Source organism: Gymnoscopelus braueri, assembly GCF_963280865.1.
Source record: "Gymnoscopelus braueri genome assembly, chromosome: 6".
In the NCBI taxonomy this organism is placed as follows: Eukaryota; Metazoa; Chordata; class Actinopteri; order Myctophiformes; family Myctophidae; genus Gymnoscopelus; species Gymnoscopelus braueri.
The window spans coordinates 52,159,864-52,186,800 of record NC_137607.1 but is presented as its reverse complement, the minus strand read 5'-3'; the positions used below and the strand labels follow the sequence as shown (position 1 = coordinate 52,186,800).

Sequence of the window (26,937 nt, the reverse complement as noted above, 5' to 3'; positions counted from 1 at the left end):
TGAGAAAATGCAATGCAGAGCTGGTCAATGACCTCAAGGTTACCAGAGATCATATATAAATTGCCTCTGTCTGAAATAAAACCTCTATTGTAGATTATTATGCTGAAACCTTCATATCATAACATGCACTCTTCACCTGTGGTAGTACAGTGAATCAAAACTTGATGTTTTTATAAGTTAAGCCTGGAAATATTTTTTGTGAGTAGAAGTAAAAGTACTGAAAACTGAAAATACTCACGTGAAGTAAAAATGCCTCAAAATATTATAAGTAACATAGAGTTGAGTAATGTACAATGTTGAGTAATGTTACTTTACGTTACGCAACGGATACGATCCATTATTCTGTGATCTTGTAACCACGCCTGATACACTAGCATTCGTCCTTTTCCATTAACCTCGTCTTTTTCAAAATGGCGGCCCAGTGATCAGAAGTAACGCGGTTATGTGATGTCAACATGTCACTCCTCAGAATATGTGCCTTTTCTAAGAGTCTCAATCGCTGTGGTTTATTCGAAAGATGTGTTCCTCCTCGCGGACCTCAGGTGGACCGCTGTCAGCACTGTCTGACGGTCCGCAGCAACGTTATAAGACTCATATCAGGTAATAATAACGTCTGTCTATGTCAGTACAGTAGTTATCAAACAATAAACATGTATGCTCTATGCCAGTGGTTCTCATACTTTTTCATAAGGACCCCCAAATTTATATATATTTGTCCGCGGACCCCCGTCTGAAAATATTTTGAGCCAGGGACCCCCAGAAGAGAAGATTTTGTGTTCCAAATGCAAAAGTTAAAAATGCGAAGTGACGCGCTGTGAGCTTGTATATCTGCTATTTTTGAATAGCCAACGTATACATGGATAAAGTGGTTAACTACTTTTGCTGGGGACCCCCTGGAACCACCCCAAGGACCCCTGGGGGTCCCCGGACCCCACTTTGAGAACCATATTGGAAAGAAACTGGGCCTTTTCTTCTTACTTCCTGCACGGGTTTTTACCTATGACACTAATTGGGCTCTGTTCCATTCTGGGTCAAACAGAGGCGCTGATCTTATGCATGTTGGCTCACTGGAAACACTCATGGTGGTTCCTTGAGATGGTTCCAAATGGACCCTTATGGGTGTGTAACTCTTGAGAGTGTACAAATGGAGCCGGTCCATTTGGTTCCATTTGTACACTCAAATTAAGTTGTCAGTAGTTGTTTCTGTCTGTTTGACCATTCTCGGTCAAACAGAGTCCGGGTGCTGTCCTGATATTGTGCATGTTGGCTCACTATGGAGACAGTCTGCTACACCTGTGGTTCTTAAAGTGTGGACCAGGTACCCTCATGGTTCCTTGAGGGGGTTCCAATAATGGCACGCTACGGGTGTGTAACTCTGAGAGTGTACAAATGTAACCAAATGGACCCATAAGGGTCCATTTGATTCCATTTGTACACTCTCAGACTTATGGGGGGCGGTCCTTGAAATTAAAAGGCTTGTTTGAGAACCACTGTGCTACACTAAATGGAACAGAGCCCTCATTAGAATCATTGAACACCTGTGAAGTAAGTAAGGAAGAGGCCCAATTTCTTTCCAATGTGGCCGCTGTGCATGGAGCTATTTGGAAATGCATATCAATTTAGGGGTAATTGATATGCATTTGGCCGTGTACCTCCATCTGAAAATACATCGTGCCAAGGACCCCTCCGTACAAGATTTGTGGTGTTAAAAAAGACAAAAGTATCCAAACATTTTCAAAAGAATGTGAAGATGTTTTGAAAATAGCTGCTGTATACAGTATAAGACCCCACTTTGAGAACCCCTGCATTAGACCACGGACCACCATACAGTAACTCTGAAAGTGTACAAATGGAACCCAGAGTTACAGCCACATTAGGGACCATTTGGTTCCTAAGTATCCATAATTTATCTGGGAACCCCCTCAAGGACCCCTGGGGGTCCCTGGACCCCACTTTGAGAACCACATGTGTCTGTGTTAGCCGGTTGACTGTCAGTCAAGTGGAACAATCCCACAACAAACCTTGCATGTGACAGTTTGCTCTTGTTGTCTCTTAGAATCTAGACAGGCAGGCCCTGCACTGCTTGCTAGTCTAATTCCAATGGGTTCAAATTGGATGATCGACTGCATAGCATAGCAGTGGTGGGAAAAAGTACTCACATTTTTTACTCAAGTGAAAATATCAATACTGCAGTCACGTGCGGTGTAGAAATACTCTGTTACAAGTAAAAGTCAGGTAATCAAAATTTAGTTGAGTAAAAGTACAAAAGTATTGGCATCAAAATGTACTTAAAGTAATACTAGGTAACGTTTTCAACAAAACTAAAGTTAAATTGTATATCTTTTGCGAGTGGCAAAAGTTTCACAACACCCACTCCGTGAATTTCACCCCCGGAAGCCTTTTATTTATATATTTTCTATTGAAAGTGGACTGGGGGGACTTTCCCGGGGAAATGACGTTCCTGGCCAACGTCATGACGTCGTGGCCGACGTCCCCAGGAACTACCGCAACGGTTTCCTGTTTGGCCAGGAACTACCGCGCTATAACAAAAAGGAACCTCACGCTGATGTTAAGATAATGTAGGATTGGAAGATCGAAAAAGAACAGAAAAAGAAAGCACAGCTCATGGTAACTAATGCTCCACTGGCTAAGAGAAACGATCCGTAGATAGTATAAAACAATTAAAAGATCGCTTTTTGAAACGCTTCCGGCTTCCGGTGAAAACGAATGGAATTCTGGGTAATCGAGGATTACGGAAATTGTATGCAGTGACGGTAGTGACCAGCAGAGGTTGCTAAAAATCGTTATTTGGGATTCTGCATTGTATAACTTTAAAGTACCAAAAGTAGAAAGTACTCATTAGGCAGAATGTCCCATTTCACAAGTTTTCAAAATGTATACAAATCTTTTGAAGATAAGAATAATAATAAAAATCTACAAAGTAACTAAAGTTTTCAAATAATTGTAGTGGAGTAAAAGTGTAATATTTGCCTCTCAGATGTTGTGGACTGGAGTAGAGGTAAAAGTACTGAAAATTGGAAATACTCCAGTAAAGTAAAAATACCTCAAAATTAAGTACAGTACTTGAGTAAATATACTTAGTTACTTTCCACCACTGCGTCTATGTTAGAATTTGACTGTCAGTCAGGTGGAACAATCCCACAACAAACCTTGCGTGTGACAGTTTGCTCTTAATGGTTGTCTCTTAGAATCTAGACAGGCAGGCCTTGCACTGCTTGATAGTCTAATTCCAATGAGTTAAAATTGGGGGGGTCGACCAACATTTGAAAGGTACATATCGATATAGTAGGAAGAGTTGGCACCCTAACATTCTGAGCACCTCAATGTTAAGTTTTTTTGGCAAATGTTCTGAAGTAATGCACGGTAGGCTACATCATTACCAGACCTAAATTTACCCTTCAACTTTTTGTTTATGCCCATAATGACTGGCTGGTCACAGGTTTTGAAGCAATTTGTAGCAACTGTAGACATATTAGTTAGGCCTTAAATGTCAAATGTTCAAGCACGTTCAAATCATGTATACTTTACATTACTTCTTCAGACCATTTTCCAAATTCTTTATCTTTCACATTTTTGAAAAAATAAACAATTTAACATTGAGATGACCACAATGTTCAGGTGCCCGCTCTTCTGGTTACCATGAATTTTGACCTTTTGGAATTGGACTGGCAGGTAGCTGCGATTTGCTTGTATGGGCCATCCAAACAAGCACTAATAACTATATGTTATAACTATGTTATAAAAAATCATCCACACCACAACTATAAGTTATAACAATGACAGTGGTGATCGTTATAGTGCTTGGTCTGAGGCAGATTCTACAAATGCCGTTTAAATCAGTAGTTCGTACAGATTTTCCAAAAATGTTCAAAAATAGCAGATGTACAAGCTCTCTGCGAGCTTGAATACCTGCTGTTTTTGAATAGCCAACGCTAAAATCTAAAATGACACGGATGCTTTCCCGGCCTTAACACATTGACTGCCAGAGTTTTTCAGAAAAGTCTGTAGCCTCTGCCAGGGTTTTGAACGATTTTGGTACCTTTTCGCATAGCCACAGAATATTTTTCTCCAGTATGATTGATCCCAGATAATTTCTAATCACAGATGAGATTCAGGTGTGGTTTCACAAATGTCAACGAGTTCATTATGACCTTGTTGTCATGTGTTGTTTGATGTTTGAAAATAGCTCAAAACCAGTAGTTTCAAACCAAAAAACTATGTGAATTGTTTGTCCATTTGAATTTTAACATTGAAGTGGATGGAGCAGCAAATCTTTGGAAATTGTTATCTCCTTATTCGTTTGGAATATCGAAAGAGTGTCAATACTAAATAATTAGAGAATCTCTTTAGAATGTTTTTTTTTTTTTTAAAGTTTTTATTTTATTTATTTTTTTATGACGTTTTATAACGTCTTTGGCAGGCAATAGCTGAAGGCCCAAAGACGTTTATAAACGTCTTTGGCAGTTAATGTGGGTTAAGTGAGGCTAAACTAAACTGTACCTACTTTCCTTTCAGAAACTCCCTGGTGTTTACAACGAAGACATTTTTCACCTTTATTACCAAAGACAGTGGAAAGGAAGAAACGCATAGTTGAACAGTCTCAGCTTTTAGATGGTACGTTGCCCAATTCAACAGGTTTGTCAAAGTAAGGGTTTGGTATCATGTTAGTGTACCAGTGTTGATTTTGACATTACATTTTGATTTAGTTTTAGTCATAGTCTTTTGAATAAAATTCCATTTAGTTTTAGTCATATTTTGAATCATCTGAAATGTTTTAGTTTTAGTCTAGTTTTAGTCGACTAAATCTACAGTTGATTTAGTCGACTAAAAAGTATTTTGGCGATGCCTTGATGGCGTCGTAATGCCTCATTTTACACTTGGTTGCATGCTGAAAATAGCCGATCTACAAGCTTGTAGATCTGCTATTTTCAGAGGGCAACACCCGAGCACAACCAAACATAAAATGACTCTCTTAGTTCTACTGGATCTATTCTCCACTAGTCCCTCACTAACATTTTAGTCTAGTTTTTATTTGTTGATGAAATTGTAAATATATATAGTCTTAGTCTTAGTCATCATAGCTTAGTTTATATTTAGTTTTCGTCAGTGAGAAAAGGTAGTCGACGAACATTTTTCGTCATAGTTTTAGTCGACGAAATCAACACTGCCTTGTTTAACGGTTTATAGTTTTCTTTTCCTTAATCCCAATATTATCTTGTTGGCAATGAGTCTAATATGACAATCAAGCTGCTTTTCTGCTAGGCCTTAACAGGCAAAACATTTGATCTTATTATCATAGTATACTGCCATTCCTTCAGTGTTTTATTATTTATATTCCTGTAAATTATTTGTTTTGGTTACCGTAGATGCCATTTCTGTTCATTTCTCTTAGTGCTTGAGGCAAGGATTCAGCAACTCCAATCCGATGCCATTCTAGATGTCCAACATGCAAAGGTGCAATTTCTCCAAACTCCTTCATCTGCCCGAGGGTTTACACCTGGAAAAGGCCCTCAAAGAGTCCCTAAGGATAAGGGAGCCATCCCTAAATCAGGACAGTCTGATTCTCAAAGATCGACTAAATCGGAAATGTCTGAATCGCAGCACAGCCGCTGGACGGAAAAACTGAAACAGGAGGAAGTACAAAGCAAAGAAAAAACAAAGAAGAATGTTAAGCAGAAACTTCAGAAGAATGTTGAGCAGAAACTTCAGAAGAATGTTGAGGACAAACCACCGTCAAAATCTAAACGTAGCAAAGGTAGCCCGAAGCCCCCTGGTACAGTGCTCAAATCCATATCCACCTCTGCATCCTCTGCTTCTCCACAACATTCAGCAACAGCTTCACCTCGTAAGGCCTCTGCTTCTCCAGCATCAGCAACATCTTCTCCACCTCCTAAGGCCTCTGCATCTCCACAGTCGGCAACAGCTTCACCACCTCCTCCTAAGGCCTCTAAACGTAAAGGGAAGGACTCTAGTGGACAGGGCCAGAGCCAGTCTCTCACCGACCCCAAGGAGCTGGCCGAGGTAGAGGACCTGGTGAGGAAGATCGAGGCACAGCTCGGTCATCTGACACCCTCAGCCAAACCAGAGGACCACTCGGAGGACACGCAAAACTCGTATAGGTACCACCAGCTTAACTACCTCTCCTATCTGGAGACGTGTGTGTTTAATGGACAGGTCGAGCAGGCGCATCGCTTCCTGCAGAGCCTGCACAGAAGCATGAAACGCCGCAAACACCTCAACATAGAGATCTATAACACCATGATGAGAGTTTGGGCCAAAAAGGTGAGATTTGCTAGTGATGAATGCAGGTTTTGTTTATTAACCCCATTAAGACCTGGAACGCATCTGTGTCATTTTTAGATTTGAGCTAAAAAGACATATTTTACACTTTTGGCTATTCAAAAATAGCAGATCTACAAGCTCATAGCGCAGCACCGAGTGCCGCGCTATGAGCTTGTAGATCTGCTATTTTTGAAAAATCGTGAAAATGTGTGCACATCTTTGAATATATATATATTTTTAAAGCGAACATTTTTAACTCAAATCTTTGCTTCTGGGGGTCCCTGGAACAACATATTTTGAGATGGGGGTCCACGGCCAAATGCATATAATTTTGGGGTCCTTGACATGAAAAAGATTGAGCACCACTCATATAGAAACATACTATACATACGAATACATAATCGATCACACGAGGGAATAAGACATCCGATTATCCATTCCAGCAAGCTTTTCAAGATCAGGTAAAGAAAGAATGGTCAAGAATAGCCTTCATGAAGCTGTGGTGAAATACTTTTTGGGAATATCTTCAGAATGTTTGTGATGGCCAAAGATGATGACATCACAGTTGAAAACATTGTTCTCATATCAAAAGCCTGAATTGTTGCTTTTCATATACCGTATATCAGTTTTCTCCTTGCAATTATCATCCCTACTGGTTTACAGCTGGACTGGTTATGTAGAAGTTATTATTGTGAGTTTGATGCAATATTCAGTTAGCTACTGTGCTAGCACGCCAACCCAGCACTTCCAATAAAACTAACTCATGATGTCTATCTCTCTTATCTCTTAACCCATTTTGGGCGGGAATGCCTTTTTGTAACTATACCTTTCAGGGCGGGAACCCCTTTTGGGGTTCCTGTTGCTATGTACAGTATATAGCAACATACATTTTTTGTAAATTTTTTAATAAATATTTGAAGTTTTTCAGAAAACTTAGGTCAGGATTTAGAAGGCGTTATTAGAATCGGCCTCAGGTCTAAATGGGTTAACTTTCTGTCTGTCTTTTCTGCAGGGCACATTAAATCAGATGGGCCGCATGTTTATCCTGGTAGAAGAAGCTGGTTTTAAGCCTGACCTGGGATCCTACTCTGCTGCTTTGGAGTGCATGGGCCGCAACCCCAGTTGCTCCACACAAGCCATCAGCAGGTAGGCTAAGAAAAGAACTTGGTGCTGATGGCACTGGCCATGTACTAGTCTAGACCACTGTTTCCCAAACAGAGGGTCTGGTCCCATTTTTATGGGTCGCTATTAAATATCTAAGAAATAATAGTAATTTTAAAAGAAGCTCCCAGTCAAGGCTTTATTAACGTTTCAACACAAGGTCTTCTTCAGAATGATGCTATTAAATATCCCCTACATATTCTTTTTTACATTTTATATATTTATATATTTGTTTATACATTTTTTTAAATTTTCCCCCAAAATAATTGCATTAATATATTTTATGAGAATTTCCATAAATAAAAAAAAAACTACTTTTAAGAAGTATTGAAAATAGCAAATCTACAAGCTCACAACGCATTGCATGGCGACGCGCTGTGAGCTTGTAGATCGGCTATTCTCACTAGTCTGGGTCCCAGGGAGGCATCAAATGTCTCTTTTGGGTCTCGAGCTAAAACGTTTGGGAACCCCTGGTCTAGAAGACACATGCTCACAGAAACACAACTTTTGCCTATGTTTTTGGTGACATGTTCTGCAAGTGGATGATGACAATACTGATCAGTACCAGCAGGTGGCACTAAAGGCTAAAATGAACACCTTTTAACCCATATGATTTAACTTAATGCCTACTATAAGATTGAACTAAATGGCCTACACAGTGGTCTAACCCAGCGCTTCTCAACATGGGGCCCAGAGTCCTTGAGGGGGTTCCAGCCAGGGGGTCCCCAGGTAAATGATTGATAGTTAGAAACCAAATGGACCCTTACAGGTGTGTAACTTCTAGAGTGTACAAATGGAACCTAATAAACTCTTATGCGTCCATCTGGTTCCATTTGTACACTCTCGCAGCTTAAAGGGATAGTTCACCCCCAAAATAATTTGGTCATCAAATTATTGGCTTAGGAATGCGACATAAAACCATAAAATATCCATGAATTCAAGTCTCCATGGGGTGACTAATCGATAAAAAAAACATATTTATTTGGATTTATTTGGATTTGTTGTCTGTTTAACACAGACAATTGTACAGTATAGATTGGGTTCCCAGAGATAATAAAAAGTATAAATGGGGGTCCATGGCCAAATGCAAAACTTGCGGCCCTTGAAATTTAAATGTATTATATTGTATTTCAATTGCTAATCAGTCAATTACAGCTACAGATCCTGCAGTGTGTGTGGTAGCCTTAGACTTGCGAGTGTGAACTAGAGTCGGCCACCATTGGGATTATAACTAATCATAAAACAAGCAGCACAGCAAGAATAATGTTCTGCAGGGGGATTTAGAGTGTAATATAAAAAGGCAGCAGAATTCAACCCAGTGAGTAATCACTGGTGATGTTCTGTGGAAGACAGGAATAGTCCCAAAACACAAGTGGATTCTGCACACACAGGCATATGCTGAGTATTACATTTATTGAGTTGTCTGGAATCAGCACGCAGGCTGAACAAAAGAATGAAGAGTGAAAATGCTGCTGTTGGAATAATTTCTCATGTCGTGAGACTGCGGCTAGTCATAGTTCAGCCCAAGCCCCAGGACCGGGTGGTCAAACCTGTGTTGATTTTGACGGCACATTTTGATTCAGTTTTAGTCATCATAGTCCTTTGAATCAAATTCCTTTTAGTTTTAGTCATATTTTAGTCATCTGAAATGTTTTACTGTTAGTCTAGTTTTAGTCGACTAAATATCATAAGATTGTAGTCGACTAAATCTACAGTTGAGTTAGTCGACTAAAATGTATTGTGGCGGTGCCTTGATGGCGTCGTAATGGCTGATTTTACACTTGCATGTGTAATGCTGAAAATAGCCGATCTACAAGCCCACAACGCGTCGCAGCGTGACTCGTTGTGAGCTTGTAGATCTGCTATTTTCAGAGCGCAACACCCGAGCGCAACCAAACATAAAATGTCTTGTCTTTTAGTTCTACTGGATCTCTTCTCCACTAGTAAATTCTTGACGAAATTGTCAATATATTTTGTCTTAGTTTTAGTCATCATAGCTTAGTTTTCATTTATTTTTTATTCAGTTGCTGTCAGTGAAAAAAGGTAGTCGTCGAACATTTTTCGTCATAGTTTTAGTCGACGAAATCAACACTGGGTCAAACCTGGTACTGCAATTGACCTCAACCAGTTCATGGACCTGACCAATGGGCTCGACACGCAGGCTCGCTCATGGAGGTAGTTTGTGACATGAACACTTATAGGACACTAAAGTGCATGCCGTTATGACCTCAGTGACTTGACAAATACCCGTAAGTAGGGTGTCCCTAGGGACGTATGCGCTGGGTGAGCAACTTTCATTGAAATGAGTGGGTGGGGAGTCCTTCCTCCAGATAATGTATCCACAAGTTTCCTAGGGCGTTGTGGACATCACTTCCTGTCGATTTGATTGGATTTGATTGGATTTGATTGGATCAAATCGACAGGAAGTGAGGTCCACAACGCCCTAGGAAACTTGTGGATAGTCGGCCTTCCTGAACCCAGGCTCCTTACTTCCTGCTCCAACATACCTGGCTGATGTTTGTCTCCTTGGCAACGTAGTGGAACAAACTGTTTCCCATTGGTCACTACTCCATATCTGTTGTACAGGGCTGTCATTTCGTATTCTTGCTTTTCTCAAGGCCACTTGAGAATTGTTGAAGCTGTGGAGACATGTTGATGTGATGATCGTTGGGGTCTTGCATGTTTTTGTAAGAACGACCGTGGCGAGGAGGACATATTTATATTTGCTTGGACAACAGTTTCCCAGGGATCGTCAGTGAGCCTGAGAGGTCTGTCTTTAGGCAGCTCAGGGGTAGAGTGGCCGGTAGAGCGGCCGGATGGCAACCGCAAGGTTCCCAGTTCGATCCCGGGCTCCCCCAAAGTTGGTGTCGAAGTGTCCTTGAGCAAGACACTGAACCCCTAATTGCTCCCGATGAGCAGGTTGGTGCCTTGCATGGTTTCCTCCGCCATCGGTGTATGAATGTGTGTGTGAATGGGTGAATGTAGACTGCCCCAACGCTCCTGATTTCGTGTATAGAGGGGTGGGTGTAAAGAGCCGGCGAGAGACTGCGGCTGATCCCATTGGTTCACCGATCTGTCCGTCAACCCCCGCCCCGTTAACACAACATTACGAGCGACGCCCACTGCACTCTGGTTGGTTGGGAAGTGAAACACTTCCTTATACCGAGTACACCGACGCGCTGGGCCAGGCTTTTATTTTTTAGCAACACTAAACAATAAAAGCCTGGAGATCGAGGCTAGGGTGAATGTAATACACAATCTATGTAAAGCGCTTTGGATAAATGAACACACATGAACGGAGGAGCACTTCACCACTGGAAGAAGATGCAGTCACTCAAGTTTGCACTGTTTGTAGTGGGAAAGAGTATTCATATTTAAAATTGTGACAAGAAAGAAATTATATAGAAGTATGTGTTCCTCTGGATTGCTTTCCACTGTATATTACTGCTTTTACCCTGATCCATCAGGCCTTGCGCACCTCCCTTCCAAAGCCACTCCTAACTGGGGGGTGAGAACATCCCTCTCATTAAGGTGAAAAGAGACACATGCATATTGACTGTTTGACAAAACGGGCTAATACGGTCACTTCATTTTGGTTATGTTGTGCTTAAGCTCCAGGTCTCCAGCTGATGTCAGTCACTTTGTTAAAGGAGTAGTTCACCCAAAAAATTACTTATTTTCTATCAACTACACACCCCATGAAGCCTTGAATTCATGAAGATTTATTTGCCCCGACGCGGGCTCACAATGCGTCGCCCTGCAACGCGTTGTGAGCTTGTAGATTGGCTATTTTCAGCATGCAACCAAGTGTAAAATCAGCCATTACAACACCATCAAGGCACCGCCAAAATACATTTTAGTCGACTAAATCAACTGTAGATTTAGTCGACTATAATCTTATGATATTTATTCGACTGAAACTAGACAAAAACAAAAACATTTCAGATGACTAAAATATGACTAAAACTCAATGGAATTCTTTTCAAAAGACTATGACTAAAACTGAATCAAAATGTGCCGTCAAAATCAACACTACTGGAGACATGTGTGTTAATGGTTTAATGGACAGGTCGAGCAGGCGCATTTGGGTGAACTACTGCTTTAAGACTGTCAGTTACCTTGTCAGGCTGTACCAATTGGCCATGGAAGAGAGAGTGTGGTTGGAGCGTTTTATTTTTGGTGTTGGTTTCGCTTTGTTTGGTATTTCTTTAGTTCATTATGCATTTGTATTTGTATTGTATTACAACCTGTATTAGGTAAATTGTTATTTGTATTGTGTCTGCAAATAGTGTGCAAATACATGTTGTTAGATTGTGTTTACATATCCTCTGAAGTTATTGTGGGAGTTTCTTGGGGCTGAACTATATCTTGAGTATTCCCCAGGCATGGGGCCGGTTTGACTGGAAGTGGAACTACAGGAAACGCGGTCTGTAGTCCACTGTAGTTCAGGAAGAACTGAGATCCCCACTGAGACATCACGGATTACACCAATTCAAAATAAATAACACAAGAAACACTGCATAATCATGTTTAGTATGTCCTCAACTTCATAAAAACAGGATTAGGTTAAAAAATGTTGGCCCTTTTTTAAGGGCTTGCCATACTGTAGTGTTGTAGTCAATTGCGTGCTGCGTTGTGCTCAGAAAATAGCCGATCTACAAGCTCACAACTTGTGTGAGCTTGCAGTTCGGCTACTTTTGATGCGCAACACCGGCATGCAACTATATCCGTCTTCAGACATCTCTAAGTAGTTCACAACTCAAGGGGAGGACTGCATTTATCATTATGAGTCTCCCTGCTTGATGGAAGCCAATAGAATCTGCAGGCCCGTGCCCAGGCTGGCAGAGTTGAGTGCAAGTCCGTCAGAATGAATTGATTAGGATTGATACTGTATCTCCCGTGCTCCTGGCATTACTTTGCTGATAATGGAATGGAATGGAAAACACCACATTTCAGTTTGCTTTTCATTATTTCTATGCTTGTTATTATCAAAACGCTTCCAGATTTTGGAAATGGCATCAACTAATGTCTAGAGACCTAGATCTTTCATAAGAGGCACTGCGTTTCCACACACACACACACACACACACACACACACACACACACACACACACACACACACACACACACACACACACACACACACACACACACACACACACACACACACACACACACACACACACACACACACACACACACACACACACACACACACACACACACACACACCTTATTCCTGGTCCCCAGTAGTGTACAGTCATCCTATGCAGCATGGGCTAATAGCAGGACAAGTGTCATAGCAGCAGGAGTAGCTGGCAGGTAGCCAGCTGGTTCATCCATAACCGTAAGCTGATGCTTATGACATTGTTTTGTGGTTGTGCTCACTTGCCTGGTCTCCGACGCTAAGCAGTACACGTTCTCCTCACTCTGTGTTCCTTACCAGTACAAACTCATTCCTATCTTCTCTCCCTGTCTGTTATTACTCGATTACTTGATCTATCTACTCGCCTTTTGTTCCTTAACCACTTTCACACTGTCGTCCTACAGTAGTTTGGGCATGTCAATATTGGTGAAAATGTTACCAAAACTTCCAGAAATGTCCAAAAGCACTGTTTGTTGTACGGCAAATTATATAGGTTGTAAGTGCTTAATGCCATAGTTTGGTAGCATAGTAGTCTTGCTCTAATGATCTTACGCACGCACGCACGCATGCACGCACACGCGCACACACAGAGACAGACAGAGTTTAGTCTTTTCTCACTGCATGTTCTGTTCATCCCAGTTGAGTGCTATCCTCGCTCAGTGCTCAGTCTCCGCCGGGCTGCAGCATACTGTAGCACTCAGTGGACTGATTAAGCGCTATCTCCCATATTTCTCTGCCCTCTTTGTTCCTCTGGACCTCACTGCCAGCACCCAACCTAATCCCGTCTTTGTTCAAGGCACCCTCTCATTTGCTCAAACTGAAATTGCACATTTACCATTACAAGAGAAGCCAAGGAATGCACTTAAAAGGTCAAATTTGACCTGTTTAACCCTCTTCAGAAGCATTTCTAAAGCTATCCAATGTTCAGTAGTTCAACGCGATAACATTTGTAGTGTCTCATTCATTCTTTTCTACTGTACATGCAAATGGTCCAGATAGCATCAGGTGAGGGATGCATGCCATGATTGATTATGCAAGGATTCTCACCAGATGGTAATAATTATTGCCCATTTAATCATTTTCTTAAGGGGAAATGTGTAAAGGGCAGTTGATAATAAATGGCCCGTCCCCTCTCTGCTGCACAGTTCTGCAGTTCACCCACAGAGAGCAGTGCTATTACATGGTCTCATCGTGCTCCCTCATCAGTGCTTTTGGGGGGTCTCACTTTAAGGCATACATGTTATAAGGACGGCATTGCTTAACCATTAAACAATTAATGGAATAGATAATCAACACATGGCATGCAAAATACTATTGCCAAATAATAATTAAGCCCTCAATTTAAGCAGATGTGGGGGGAGGGGTAGTAGTAGTACCTACCCGTGTGGGTTGGTAGCGGTGCTACAGTATTTCCTTAATTTATTCTTAACATTAGGTTATGTAATCCCTTCAATCTGAAGTGCTTTATATTCTTAAGCATTCACTATATTCACTGTCTATATTTCCCATTCTCAAACCCACTGTATTAGGAGACTGTATTTTAATACATAGAACATGTGATGGGTTATGTATCAAAATGAATTGTGAAATAATGTTATTTCAAACAAATTTATATTCCATTGGCTGGGTGTACGCCAGCACTATCTACATTAATCAGCCCGGCCATGGAGACCTATGCTTTCTGCAGGTGATTCTACTTGAATTATCATATCACTGATCTCGCCTGTGCCCATCTGTCGCTGGAGTCATCTCATATCTCCTGGAGTGTCTGGTGGAACAGATCGTCAATGCAAATACCCATATTGCTATTCTGCTGCTGTCAATCAGGCTAGGGAGGCCATGCACAATGATCTTGCGGAGAGCGTCCTTTTTTTTCAAAGTCTAAATGGCGTCCCTGTAATTGATATGACTACTTTAGCCCCAGGCCTCCACATGAAGAAGACACAGGTCAGAGGGCTGTGAGCTCTAACCTCACTATGAGACTCTGTTCCATCGTAATGAGTATCATTTGCTATTCAAATGAACTATTATTAAAATGAATGAGTGAACTCAATCTGTGGTGCTGATTTTCTGGTTAGATCCATTTGGTCTGAATATCAAGCACAGAGACTACCTCTGAATGAAACTAAACCCTGAACACATTTTGTGAATGTTCTGCCATTTAACTTATTAAGACCTGGAACGCATCTGTGTCACTTTTTCATTTGAGCTGAAAAGCATTATTTTGCACTTTGGCTATTCAAAAATAGCAGATCTACAAGCTCGTAGCGCGGGTGCCGCGCTACAAGCTTGTAGATCAGCTATTTTTGAGAAATCGTATTTTTTTTTCAAGCGAACATTTGTAACTCAAATCTTTGCTTCTGAGGGGTCCCTGGAACAAAATGGGGGTCCTTGGCCAATACATATACATTTTGGGGTCCTTGACATGGAAAGGTTTGAGAACCACTGACATAGTAACATAATTTTTTTCTAAAAACAGTTTTTAGAAGACACTCTAAAAACAGACATTTTGTAGAATGGTCCTCGGGTCTTAATGGGTTAAAGGCGAAAGGTCACCTAAAAGACTTTAGATAGCCTGACCATACTGTCATGTTAGCAACAGAACGGCACCTAATCCTACTATAAATGCGTGAAATCTCAGTGTTTCCGCGTGTCATGTATGTGTTCATGTATCTGGAGAAGCATCCGACCAACAACTTATAACTCGGACCAGAGGTTAGGGGGATAGGCGGTTGTCCAAAACCACTGATCCAATATATGCCTATATGGGACCGACCGGCTTCAAACTCGCCGTGCGTGTCACGGAGGACCCGGGGAGTGGGAAGTCGGTCAGATCAGCGCAGTGTTTCCCCTATATGCATTAAGCAGTGGCGGGCCGCCACCCCTTAAATCTGGCCGCCACAGTATGATTTTTTTCAACAAAAAAGAGGCTGGTGCTCTGGCACAGACATATCCATTTTTCATGTCAAGGACCCCCAAATTGACACTTATTAGCCCGCGGACCCCCATTTGAAAAGATATGCCAGGAACCCCCATAAGAGAAGATTTTTACGACTCTAGCAGTGTTTCTCAACCATTTTAATTTCAAGCTCCAGTTTGACATACATTAGGCTACGGACCCCCCATTTAATGGCATTTCTATCTCTGGACCCCAATTTATATTGTAAAATAAATGTTAATTTCACTCTGAGAGTGTACAAACATTTGGTTCCATTTGTACACTCTCAGAGTTACAGGCCCATACAGGTCCATTTGGTTCCTAACTGCCCATCATTTAGCTGGGGACCCCCTGTAACTCCCTCAAGGACCCCTGGGGGTCCCCGGACCCCACTTTCAGAACCAATGGCTTACATAACGGTGTACAATACCAAGCTCAGACTAACCCCTTTAGATGATTGTCAACCTTTAGATGGCAGTAAACTCACAAAATTGGCACAGAAGTGAGTTTAGTTCACCTTTTAAATTCTATGTTCAAATATACCCATAATCTGTCACATCTCAACATACAGGACTAGTTTACTCAAGTGTACATCAACATGACAAATGTGAACAGCTTGTGTGTAGCATCCAAGTTTAAAATCACGAAACAGCCTGGCACCTGCCTATATTTCAGACCTTTTGTCCCCTTACATCCCTTCCCGCAACCAGTGTTGCCAGATTCTGTGAGAGAAACAAGCAACCAGGTCTAGGAAAACCAGCCCAAAAGAAGCGACTATGGGCCACATGAGCACTTTAACATATACATCAGCTATTTGAAATAAGCAGATCTACAAGCTTACAACGCATCACGATGCAACGCGTTATAAGCTTGTAGATCGGCTATTTTCAAATAAAATCTTGCAGGGAAATTGTAATAAGCAGATCTGGCAACCATTCCCGCAACCTTAGATCATCAGACCAGCTGTTGCTTGAGGTCCAAACTTCAAGCCTGGTTACAGAAGGGGATAGAGCATTTGCCGTTAGGGCTCCACTTTTATGGAACAATCTTCCTCTGGAAGTTAGACAAGCTTGAAGCTACCTCACTGGCCATTTTTAAAACTCGTCTAAAGACCCACTTTTTTAGACTGGCTTTTAAGGCAACTCCGCACCAAACAGACTCGTCCAGACTATTGCAGACTACTCCAGACTGCAACAGACTGGTATTCGGTTGGCAAAAGTTGCCATTTAAGTCTGTCAGCCGACTGGCCATTCATGTGCTAATTAGACTTTTAGCGTGCCAGCGTTGCCAGGTCTGCTTATTATAAGCGACTTTGGGCTTGTTTCCCTGCAAAGCCACTTAGGGATGTTCCCAGCGTTTTTTCTTCACTGACGTGCAGTGGTGTAAAGTAACTAGTACATTTACTCAAGTACTGTACTTAAGTACAATTTTGAGGTACTTTTACTTTACTGGAGTATTTCCAATTGTCTATACTTGTACTCCACAACAATTATTTGAAATGTTTAGTTACTAGTTACTTTGCAGATATAAATCATTATGAAACATACATTAACCACTTTAGCCCTATTTTATACTTTTAAGCTATTTGAAAATAGCAGATCTACAAGCTCACAACGTGTTGCGATGCACGCGTTCTGAGCTTGTAGATCTGCTATTTTCAAACATTTTTGTACTTTTACTTTTGGTACTTTAAGTACATTTTTATACCAATACTTTAGTACTTTTACTCAAGTAAATGTTGAATTCCGGACTTTTACTTGTAACAGACTCAGAGTACATCTATTGCATTCAAGCCTGGAATTTTGTCATTTTAGGGGCAAGGCCACTTGGCCTTTGGTGTTGTAATTTTTTGGAGGGCACAAAGGCCCTGCCCGGCCTTCCTGCCAGGGCAGGAAGGCCATCCAAAAAAATAATAAAGATTTTTAAGTCCAAAAATGATTTTTAAGTCCACGGAAATAATGCATTTAACTTGAAGGTTAAGGATGATTGTATTTTAATATATTATAAGAATAGTATAACTATCTGTGAAATATTACCCATTTATTTCACAAAATAATGTGTTGGCAAATGACCAATATTTAGTTATATAGGTCTCAATATGTCACATTCAGCCCTGGACTTCACTGACTGAAGTAGCGGTCACATTAATCACATTAGATTCACAGAATGTATTTTACCCACAAGTTATTTTCATTCAAATGAAATGTGAATGAACTTGCACTAATAATGACTTTAGTTGATTTTTCACTCTTTAAAATATAGTATTTCTTAATTATTAATAATTACAGCTTGTAGATTGGCTATTTTCACGATTTTAAATTGTTTTTAAATAATAATAAAAAAGGAACATACAAGATTTCCACCCGACAGCCATAATATATAGCCAATATATGGTTCTGTATCAGTATATGAGTCCGTTTTTGAAGATTTCATTCTAATTGGCTACTAGCCTGAATATGAATTTCATGAGCCTGGGTAGGTCACCCTGGCTTGGCGGAGATATGCCCTGTAGCACACTCCGCACAGCAGCAGCAGGTGAAAGCAATTCACTTAATTGCTCGTTCTCTCTCCCTCTTTCCGTCTCCTCAATCTCTCGCTCGCTCTTTCTCTCTCAATCTTTCACTCTCCCTTTTTTCTCTCCCTCTTTCTTTCTTTCCTTCTCTCTCTGCCGCTTTTGACCTCCCTCTTTCTCCCTCCCTCCGTTTCTCTCTCCGTCTCTCTCCCTTTCTTTCTCCCTCCCGCTTTCTCCGTTCATCTCTCTCCCTCGCTCCTGGTATCTCCCTCTCTCTCACCCACTTTCTCTCTGTCTTCCTCCCCTCTCTCTTTCTCTTTCTCTCCCCTCCTCTCTCTCTTTCCCTCTCTCTCTCTCTCTTTCTCCCCCCTCTTTCTCTCCCCCTCTACCACTCTTCCTCTGTCACTATCTCCCTGCTTTACGAGCCTATTCATGCAATGCTTGAACTCCCACTCAGAAGGACATGTTTACATACTTGCGCATTACATATTTATACATAAACACGGATGCATGTGACTCCGTCACTGGACAAATTTACACACCTGCTCCCAATCACCACAGCGCAAAAGTAGGGCAAATCAATCAATCTCTCTCTCTCTGGGAGCAACAACAAGAAACAGTGAATGTAGGTTTTCATGGTCGCTTGTTTCTCTCACATAATCTGGCAACACCGACAGCCCTCTGTTGTCACTGCCACTGCGCTACCAGTCGGCTAAAAAGCTGAACATGTTCGGTCGGCTCTGGGTCGGCCGAAAAGGTCCCGACGGACCCCCCGACGGACCCCTAACCGACTGGCCGACGCTTCCCGAAGCCAATTCGGCCCAAAATCGGGCCGACTCAGATTGGTCTGGAGAGGGCTTTAACTAGAGCACTATACCCATCCAAGGACTCCATGGTATGGCCTCTATTTTGTTGTTCTCTGCTTTTTTGCTGTTGGTATTGTTTTAATTGAACTGTTTGTGTCTGTTTTTTTCTATTTTTTGTTTTGCTTTCCCCACACTGTCTGCTGTGGGTTGTGTTGTGAAGCACTTTGTAAACTTGTTTTTGAAAGATTATTATTATTATTATTATTATGTGAATCTCATATTTATCTATTGCCACAGCCAAGTTCACAGTTCAGTCCATCAATGTGTATTTACACTAATCTTAATAGGCCTGACATGTTAATCACCACCTGACACTCCAATCAAATGAGAACAAACGCCAAGAGGAACTGTTTGCTCATGCTATCCGACCCATCTCTTGTGTGTGTGTTTGTGTTTGGTGTCCAGGTGTCTGAGCAGGATGGAGGAGGACAGCTTGTCTGTGGACGATCTGTTCAGTCAGTGTGTGTTCCACCAAGACGAGAGAGACATGGTGCTGAAGGCCATCCACAGAGTCCAGCCGGACTACCAGCCCAGCTTCAACTCCAAAAGCATCACCCCCTGCACCTTACCGCTGGTCCAGGACTTCTACACCGAGGTACCACATGATGTACCACCATTGTTGATTTCGTCGACCAAAACTATGATGAAAAATGTTCGTCGACTACCTTTTTTCACTGCCGAAAACTAAATAAAAACTAAGCTATGATGACGAAAACTAAGACTAAATACATTGACAATTTCGTCAACAAATAAAAAATACTAAAATGTCATTTCATGGTTTGTTGTCAACTTAAGATGGCTCAGGGGCCACTCAGCAAAATACCAAAAGTCCAAGGGGCCGCAAGCTAAAAATGACGGTCCTATTTTGGATTTTTCGATTTTGTAACACACACTACGCATTGTTATAAGAAAATGTACATTTTGACATCATATTCTTTTCACTGTACCTGTTTATTTTGTGTGTATGTCCAGTGGCATCAGTTCAGCAAAAGCTAAGGTATGGCAAGGTTAGGGTTGCCAACTCCCAGAGATTGAAATAAGGGACACCTACCCTGGGCGCGCGGCAAAGCCGCGCGGCCGGAAAAAAATGGGGTTCAAACCCCCCAAAAAACCCGAAATGCATAGAAAACTATGCATTATACCTGTAACAATTGATGTTTGTTTTTGAATTTTTTTTTAGCAACCCATATATTTGAACGGAAATTTTTATCCTGTGCTTCAAAAATTTACAAAAAAAAAAAAAAAAATTGGTTTGACCATAAGGGGCCGCCAAGACGCTGCGTTGGGGCCGCATGCGGCCGCATAGCAGATCTACAACTCACAAGCTGTAGATCGGCTATTTTTAGCATGCAACAGTGTAAAATCAGCCATTATGACGCCATCAAGGCACCGCCAAAATACATTTTAGTCGACTAAATCAACTAGATTTAGTCGACTATAATCTTATGATATTTTGTCGACTGAAACTAGACTAAAACTAAAACATTTCAGATGACTAAAATATGACTAAAACTAAATGGAATTTTATTCAAAAGACTTTGACTAAAACTAAATCAAAATTTGCTGTCAAAATCAACACTAGTATGTACCACTATGGCCAGTAGTGTAGTCTGGTTATAAGCTCTGCTAACCCTATGGCATACGGGCGGTCTGGTGCTGTCATTCGTTCATTGGTTTTAATATTAGACTGGTCTTCGGTTGCTCTCCAGAAAACAGGAACTGACCATCTACTTTCATCATGGTTGCCAAAGTTTCCCATGTTGGATGTTAACTTCAGGCCCTGGTCCTCATGCTCCTTATCTATGTTCATCAAAGGCCATGTTTTTTTTGTCCCTTGTTATCTGTTTCTGTCAGCTATATCAGGTTAGCCTGGCATGGCCAGACTAATATCACTGCGCAATTTTCTTTTGCAATGGCAGATTCGTCTGGAGCCAGGCTAATATCAGGTTGGCTGCAGACAGTACTGTTAAACGGGGTGATATAATCACTAATCAGCTGTTTTTCTTTCAAAGGATATAGCTGACACACACAGTACAGTGTGGTGTAATGTAATGCCTTTCAGAAAGCATTTGTAGTTACAGTATGCTTAACCCATTCGATCCGGGAACGCATCTATGTCATTTTTAGATTGCTTTGGCTATTCAAAAATAGCAGATTTACAAGTTGTAGATCTGCAAAAAAAAAAAAAATCATGAAAATGTGTCCATCTTTCAATATATATAAATTTTTAAAGCGAAAATTTTAACACAAATCTTTGTTTCTGGGGGATTCTACAAATGTCTTCTAAATCCTAACAGTTTTTGGAAAAAACGTATGAGGTTGCAGTGGTTCTCAAACTTTTTTCATGTCAAGGACCCCCAAAATGATAAGTATTTGGCCGCGGACTCCCATCTCAAAATATTTTGTTCCAGGGACACCCTAGAAGCAAAAGATTTGAGTTAAAAATGTTTGCTTTAAAAATATATATAGATATATATTCAATGATTTGCACACATTTTCACGATTTTTCAAAAATAGCAGATCTACAAGCTCATAAGTGCCGCGCTATGAGCTTGTAGATCTGCTATTTTTGAATAGCCAAAGAAATCTTAAGAATGACACAGACGTTCCCGGTCTTTAAGGGTTAATATGTATGAGTCCTGTGGAAATTGGCTTCTTAGGGAATAGGGAATTTATTTAGGAATTGTTCACGTATGTCTATAAATAGATAAATACGTGAAGTTGCTTTTCAAGTGGGCACTGTGCATGCTGAGTGGGTCAAAGCACCAGAGAGTTGAGAGAGCTGTGTCCGTAGACACCAGCATTGCCTATAGAAGATGTTATTGTCGCTCCTTCACAGGCAGGTAGGCACTGGAATATTTTATAGTGAAATGAACCGAGGCTGCTATGGTTCCTGTCTTCTCAAACATGTCTCCTCCTCCTCCCCTCTCCTGCTCTCCCCATCTCCTGTGATCCTCACATGATAACTCATGTGACGCGTTCACAGCTTTTTGTGCACTGGGAGAATTCTCTTGTCAAGCTCACACCATGTTTATTTTGATCTCATTTCTCAGTCTGATGTATTGTTAGGTCTTGATGATCCGTGTGTGCAAGTGTTCCATTAACCCATTACAACCGGGAACGCATCTGTGTCACTTTTTGATTTGCACCGAGTGCCGCGCTACGACCTTGTAGATCTGCTATTTTTGAAAAATTGAGGAAATGTATGCAAATTAATATATTTATATTCTTTTAAAGCGAACATTTTAACTCAAATCTTTGCTTCTGGGGGTCCCTGGAACAAAATGTTTTGAGAAGGGGGTCCGTGGCCAAATGCATATCATTTTGGGGGTCCTTGACATGAAATAGTTTGAGAACCACTGATATAGAAACATACGTTTTTCAGAAAACTGTTGGGATTTAGAAGACATTTGTAAGAATCGGCCTCAGGCCTTAATGGGTTAACAGGCAGGTCATGTTTTACTTCGAAATACGCACACCCCAACAAAAACTTTCCAGATGCTGAACAACAATACGTACTTGGGAGGAAAGGAAGGGAAGTTCGCACACTGTAGCTCCCAGTAGAACATGTATGTAGTATAAACAATATTTCGACCACTGTGGGTCTTCATCAGGTCGTGTGTTATATATACACAACAAATGAGCAACGTCACAATCAGAGGCAGCTGTAGTAGTGATTAACCGCCGTCACACCCACCAGATCTACAAGCTCAGGCTTAGTAGTATAGTGCCATGCTGAGAGCTTCTAGATCTGGGAAAGAAAAAAAGGGGCGGTAAAGCCAACTGTCATGAAAGAAAGAGAACAATTCTCAAATTAACCCATTAAGACCTGGAACTGTGTCATTTTTAGATTTGAGCTAAAAAGCATTATTTTACACTTTGGGCTATTCAAAAATAGCAGATATACAAGCTCATAGCTTGCAGATCTGCTATTTTTGAAAAATCGTGAAAATGTGTGCAAATCTTTGAATATATATATTTTTAAAGCGAACATTTTTAACTAAAATCTTTGCTTCTGGGGGTCCCTGGAACATAATATTTTGATGGGGGTCCGCGGCCAAATACATATAATTTTGGGGGTCCTTGACATGAAAAAGATTGAGCACCACTGATATAGAAACATACGTTTTTCAGAATACTGTTGGGATTTAGTATGAATCGGCTTCAGGTCTCAATGGGTTAAAGGGGAATTACAGGGTGGGTGGTTATAGTGCGTGCCAAAAATCCTGAAGGGGGCGTCAACAAGTGTCACTTGGTAGCGGCGGACATCTTAGTGGGGTATAAACAGGTTGACTTAACATTGACCCCCACAAGTACAGTATGTCTGCAGCTACTGTGCCACGCCCCCCGTGGTGACGAGACGTTGGCAAGCACTATAAGGCCAACAGTATAGTTACATTACCATTTACAGCTAAATGGACACATGGAAATTAAAAGTGACTCCTCAGCAGGGTTGCCAGATCTGTTTATTATTATTTCCCCCCAATACGCATCGCGACGCGTTGTAGATCTGCTATTTTCAAATAGCTGATGTATATTTAAAGTGCTCATGTGGCCCATAGTCGCTTCTTTTGGGCTGGTTTTCCTAGACCTGGTTGCTTGTTTCTCTCACAGAATCTGGCAACACTGCTCCTCAGATATAACGACCAATTACAAAGAATATGCGTGCAGCAGATGCAATGCAAAAAAGTCATAATAAAGAGGACAAAAAGGACTAAATCAAATGCAATTAGACAAATATACACAGTTAGAAATAATAATAGAATCACAGAAATGGCTAAACATCAAATTCTTTTTTTTTTTTCTCCATTTGATTTTGTCCTTTTTGTCCTCTTTATTACCCGCTTGCTGAAAGCTAGCGGGTCTATGCAGAGGCAGACCTACGACTCATCATTCGACAGATTCATTTGCATTCGACAGATTTGTTCGACAGATTTGCGTCATTGGCTGTCGTTTAAGCCAATGGGATACTTTCCCATACTCTGAACGGGCGGCCTCGTCCTCCCAAGCTATGGGACTATGCAGTCCTCCGAGCGCTAGCCGAATTTGGCTAATAGTTAGCTTGTATGATGTTACTAACTAACTGTTTTTAGCCAAGCGCGCTACTGTCCGCTCCCCATTAGTTATCGACGCAAGTCGCGTTATTACTCTCGTAATTTTCATGTATTGTACATCCCAAAACAAAATTTATTCACCATGTTATGGTGCTGTAATGACTTCATATTTTCTCAACATAATACTGTCTTTCACGCGACCTGCCTTTTTACCCCCGGTCTCAGTAGCGGGGGGCGGGGCGGGTGCGGGGAGAGACCGGCGAGTTGAGTGAAACGAGTTGGGGCAAACGCAGTCCCCACAACATCATTTACTATTCTGTGCCTATCGGTACATAACTCGGACGGTGGTAATTAGTATACATGCCAACACTAGTACGAGTACTTTTCCCACCACTGTTGCTGTTTTTAACATGACTGCCCTGTTTACAAATGAATGACTACACACTACAACCAAGGTTACTGTAGCAACATTTTTCATGTAAGGTATGCCGCTACAATCAGCTGCATTTTATCAGAAAAAAGCAGATCTACAAGCTCACAACGCATCGCCGCCTTGTGAGCTTGTACATCTGCTATTTTTTATTATGACGTTTTATTGAATACTTCATTTACAAAAGACATTAATGAAACCAAATGGACCCATTTGGGTTTTTCTTTCATTTAAGCCAGTAGTGAAAAGGGCAAACTTGCAGTTATGCATTACAACTCAAGCCTAGCTGTTTCAAACAGTGAAATCAAAAGACACGTTGTGAGCTTCACTTTTATAAAGGGTTAGGGTTACATTGCAGTATTGATACTTTTACTTAAGTAAAACATTACAGTACTTTTTCCACCACTGTTGATGTTTTTAACATGACTGCCCTTACGCTACCTGTATTCTATGGACTCACTTAGTTTATTCTGAAAATAGTTTATTTCTTTCATACATAAATGAATAGCCTACTAACTGGTCACCACCGGTCTTTTGTCCAGGAACAATGCATACAACACTATCAACCAGTCCTCCTGGGTTTGTGTGTGTGTGTCTCGTCATTTTTGTTGTTCATACCTTTCTAAGTGAAACACTGTAGTTTTGACTTGGGTAAGGTTAGGCTACATTATGAAGTAACTATATCAGCTGGTGAAAATAGCAGATCTGTCAGATTGTAGATCAATTATTTTCACTATCATTGATATTGTACACACACACACACACACACACACACACACACACACACACACACACACACACACACACACACACACACACACACACACACTTTATATTGGTAGCCAACCAATGAACCTCTGTGGAGTTATTTTTGTTGCATTCGAATGGCTGAGATTTTATTTTGATGACAACTTTTACATTTTGTGCTGCAGATTGGGGCAAAAACAGCCTGCCGCAAGCGGGTATATTATGACTTTGTCATTTCTTGTTATTATTATTATTATGATTGTGATGTTCCTTCCTTGTGTATATGTTACAGTATGATTGGAGAACCAGTACGATTGAAGAAAGCGCACTCGTTTTTACCACCCACCCAGCACTAGAGGGAGCCACAAGCCAGGCTTGTGCGCAAACATATATGGCCACACACACACACACACACGCACACGCACACGCACACGCACACGCACACGCGCACGCGCACGCGCTCATGCTTTTTTTGGTTTATTGAAAGCAGGACTGTTTAGATACTTTTATTGTGTTCTGGCTTTTGTTTTACTTTCTCCCTGACACACACACACACACACACACACACACACACACACACACACACACACACACACACACACACACACACACACACACACACACAGTGATCCATGAAAAGAACTATTCTGTCCCTATCGGTTTACAACTCAAACGGCGCTGAGTCGACTAGTAGAGCATCGGCCGGTCAGCGCGGGCACTCGCGCCTGGAGGCGCGAGGGCGCGCTTCCTCGGCCTCAAGCTCTACTAGACGGCGCGCCTCCGTTATGGACAAGCGTGTGCGTGTGAACGCGTGTTCAGCGTTCCCCTCATAGATATTATGGTTCCCCTAGCGTAGTGTCCTGGTTGCTATGTGGGGGGGAACAACAAAAGACAGGTCTGCGTCGGCGCATCAAAGCCCCCCTCTCCGCGTTCTCCTTCTCCTCCTCCTCGGAGGAGGAGAAGGAGGGAAGGAGGACGGTTTATTACGCGAGGAGGAGGAGGAGGCTCCTCTTCCTCGCGAGCCTCGCGTAATAAACCCCCGCCTCGCAGCGCCGCGTCCTCCTTCTCCTCCTCGCGAGCCTCGCTAATAAACCCTGTCTCGAAAAGCCCCGCCTCGCCACGAAGGAGCCCCGTGCCTAAAAACGAGCGCTCTGTCTTCAATCGTACTGGTTCTCCAAACGTACTGTGACATATATAACACGCCCTCTTCACATGTTTTTTTTTAGTTAACCTTGATGACAAAATGTGTCAAATTGGTTTGGTAAACAAAGATGTAAAACAGGGCAGATGAGATTTCTTCATTATAGTCTGATTATGATTTCTTTGTGACTGACTGACTGACTTTCTGTCTGACTATAGCCTGCTGATTGGATGTTGCTTTGGGGAAGGCTGTTTGGCTGTTTTCAGTGTGCGACAGCGCACAACAAGGTATAAATTGGGTTTTAGCTGCTCAGGCCCCTGGGAACTTTCACTTAACCCATTAATACCTGGAACGCATCTGTGTCATTTTTTTTGATTTGAGCTAAAAAGCATTATTTTACACTTTGGCTATTCAAAAATAGCAGATCTACAAGCTCATAGCGCGGCACTCGCCGCGCTATGAGCTTGTAGATCTGCTATTTTTGAAAAATCTAGAAAATGTGTGCAATAGGGATGGGCAATATTATCGATATTGCGATATATCGCAATATTTTATTTCGCGATACTGTATCGATACTCCAGGCCGTCATATCGCGATTAAAAAATAAATAATAATAATTGAAAATTGATTTTTTTTTTT

At 41.4% G+C, this 26,937-nt stretch overlaps 1 protein-coding gene across 2 annotated transcripts in view; it reads left to right on the top strand.

The window, feature by feature from the left end:
* Positions 1–425: 425 nt before the first annotated feature.
* The window catches only part of polrmt (polymerase (RNA) mitochondrial (DNA directed)), an 86,574-nt gene continuing 60,062 nt past the window's right edge, over positions 426–26,937 (top strand). For both annotated transcript variants that reach the window (XR_013933361.1, XM_080431796.1), the window contains exons 1-5: positions 426–600; positions 4,537–4,635; positions 5,414–6,303; positions 7,316–7,449; positions 19,332–19,521. Coding sequence is in view for 1 of the 2 variants with exons in the window: in XM_080431796.1 (XP_080287922.1) it covers positions 456–600; positions 4,537–4,635; positions 5,414–6,303; positions 7,316–7,449; positions 19,332–19,521 (1,458 nt within the window). In the remaining variant the exon portion in view is untranslated. The remainder of the gene's footprint in view (positions 601–4,536; positions 4,636–5,413; positions 6,304–7,315; positions 7,450–19,331; positions 19,522–26,937) is intronic.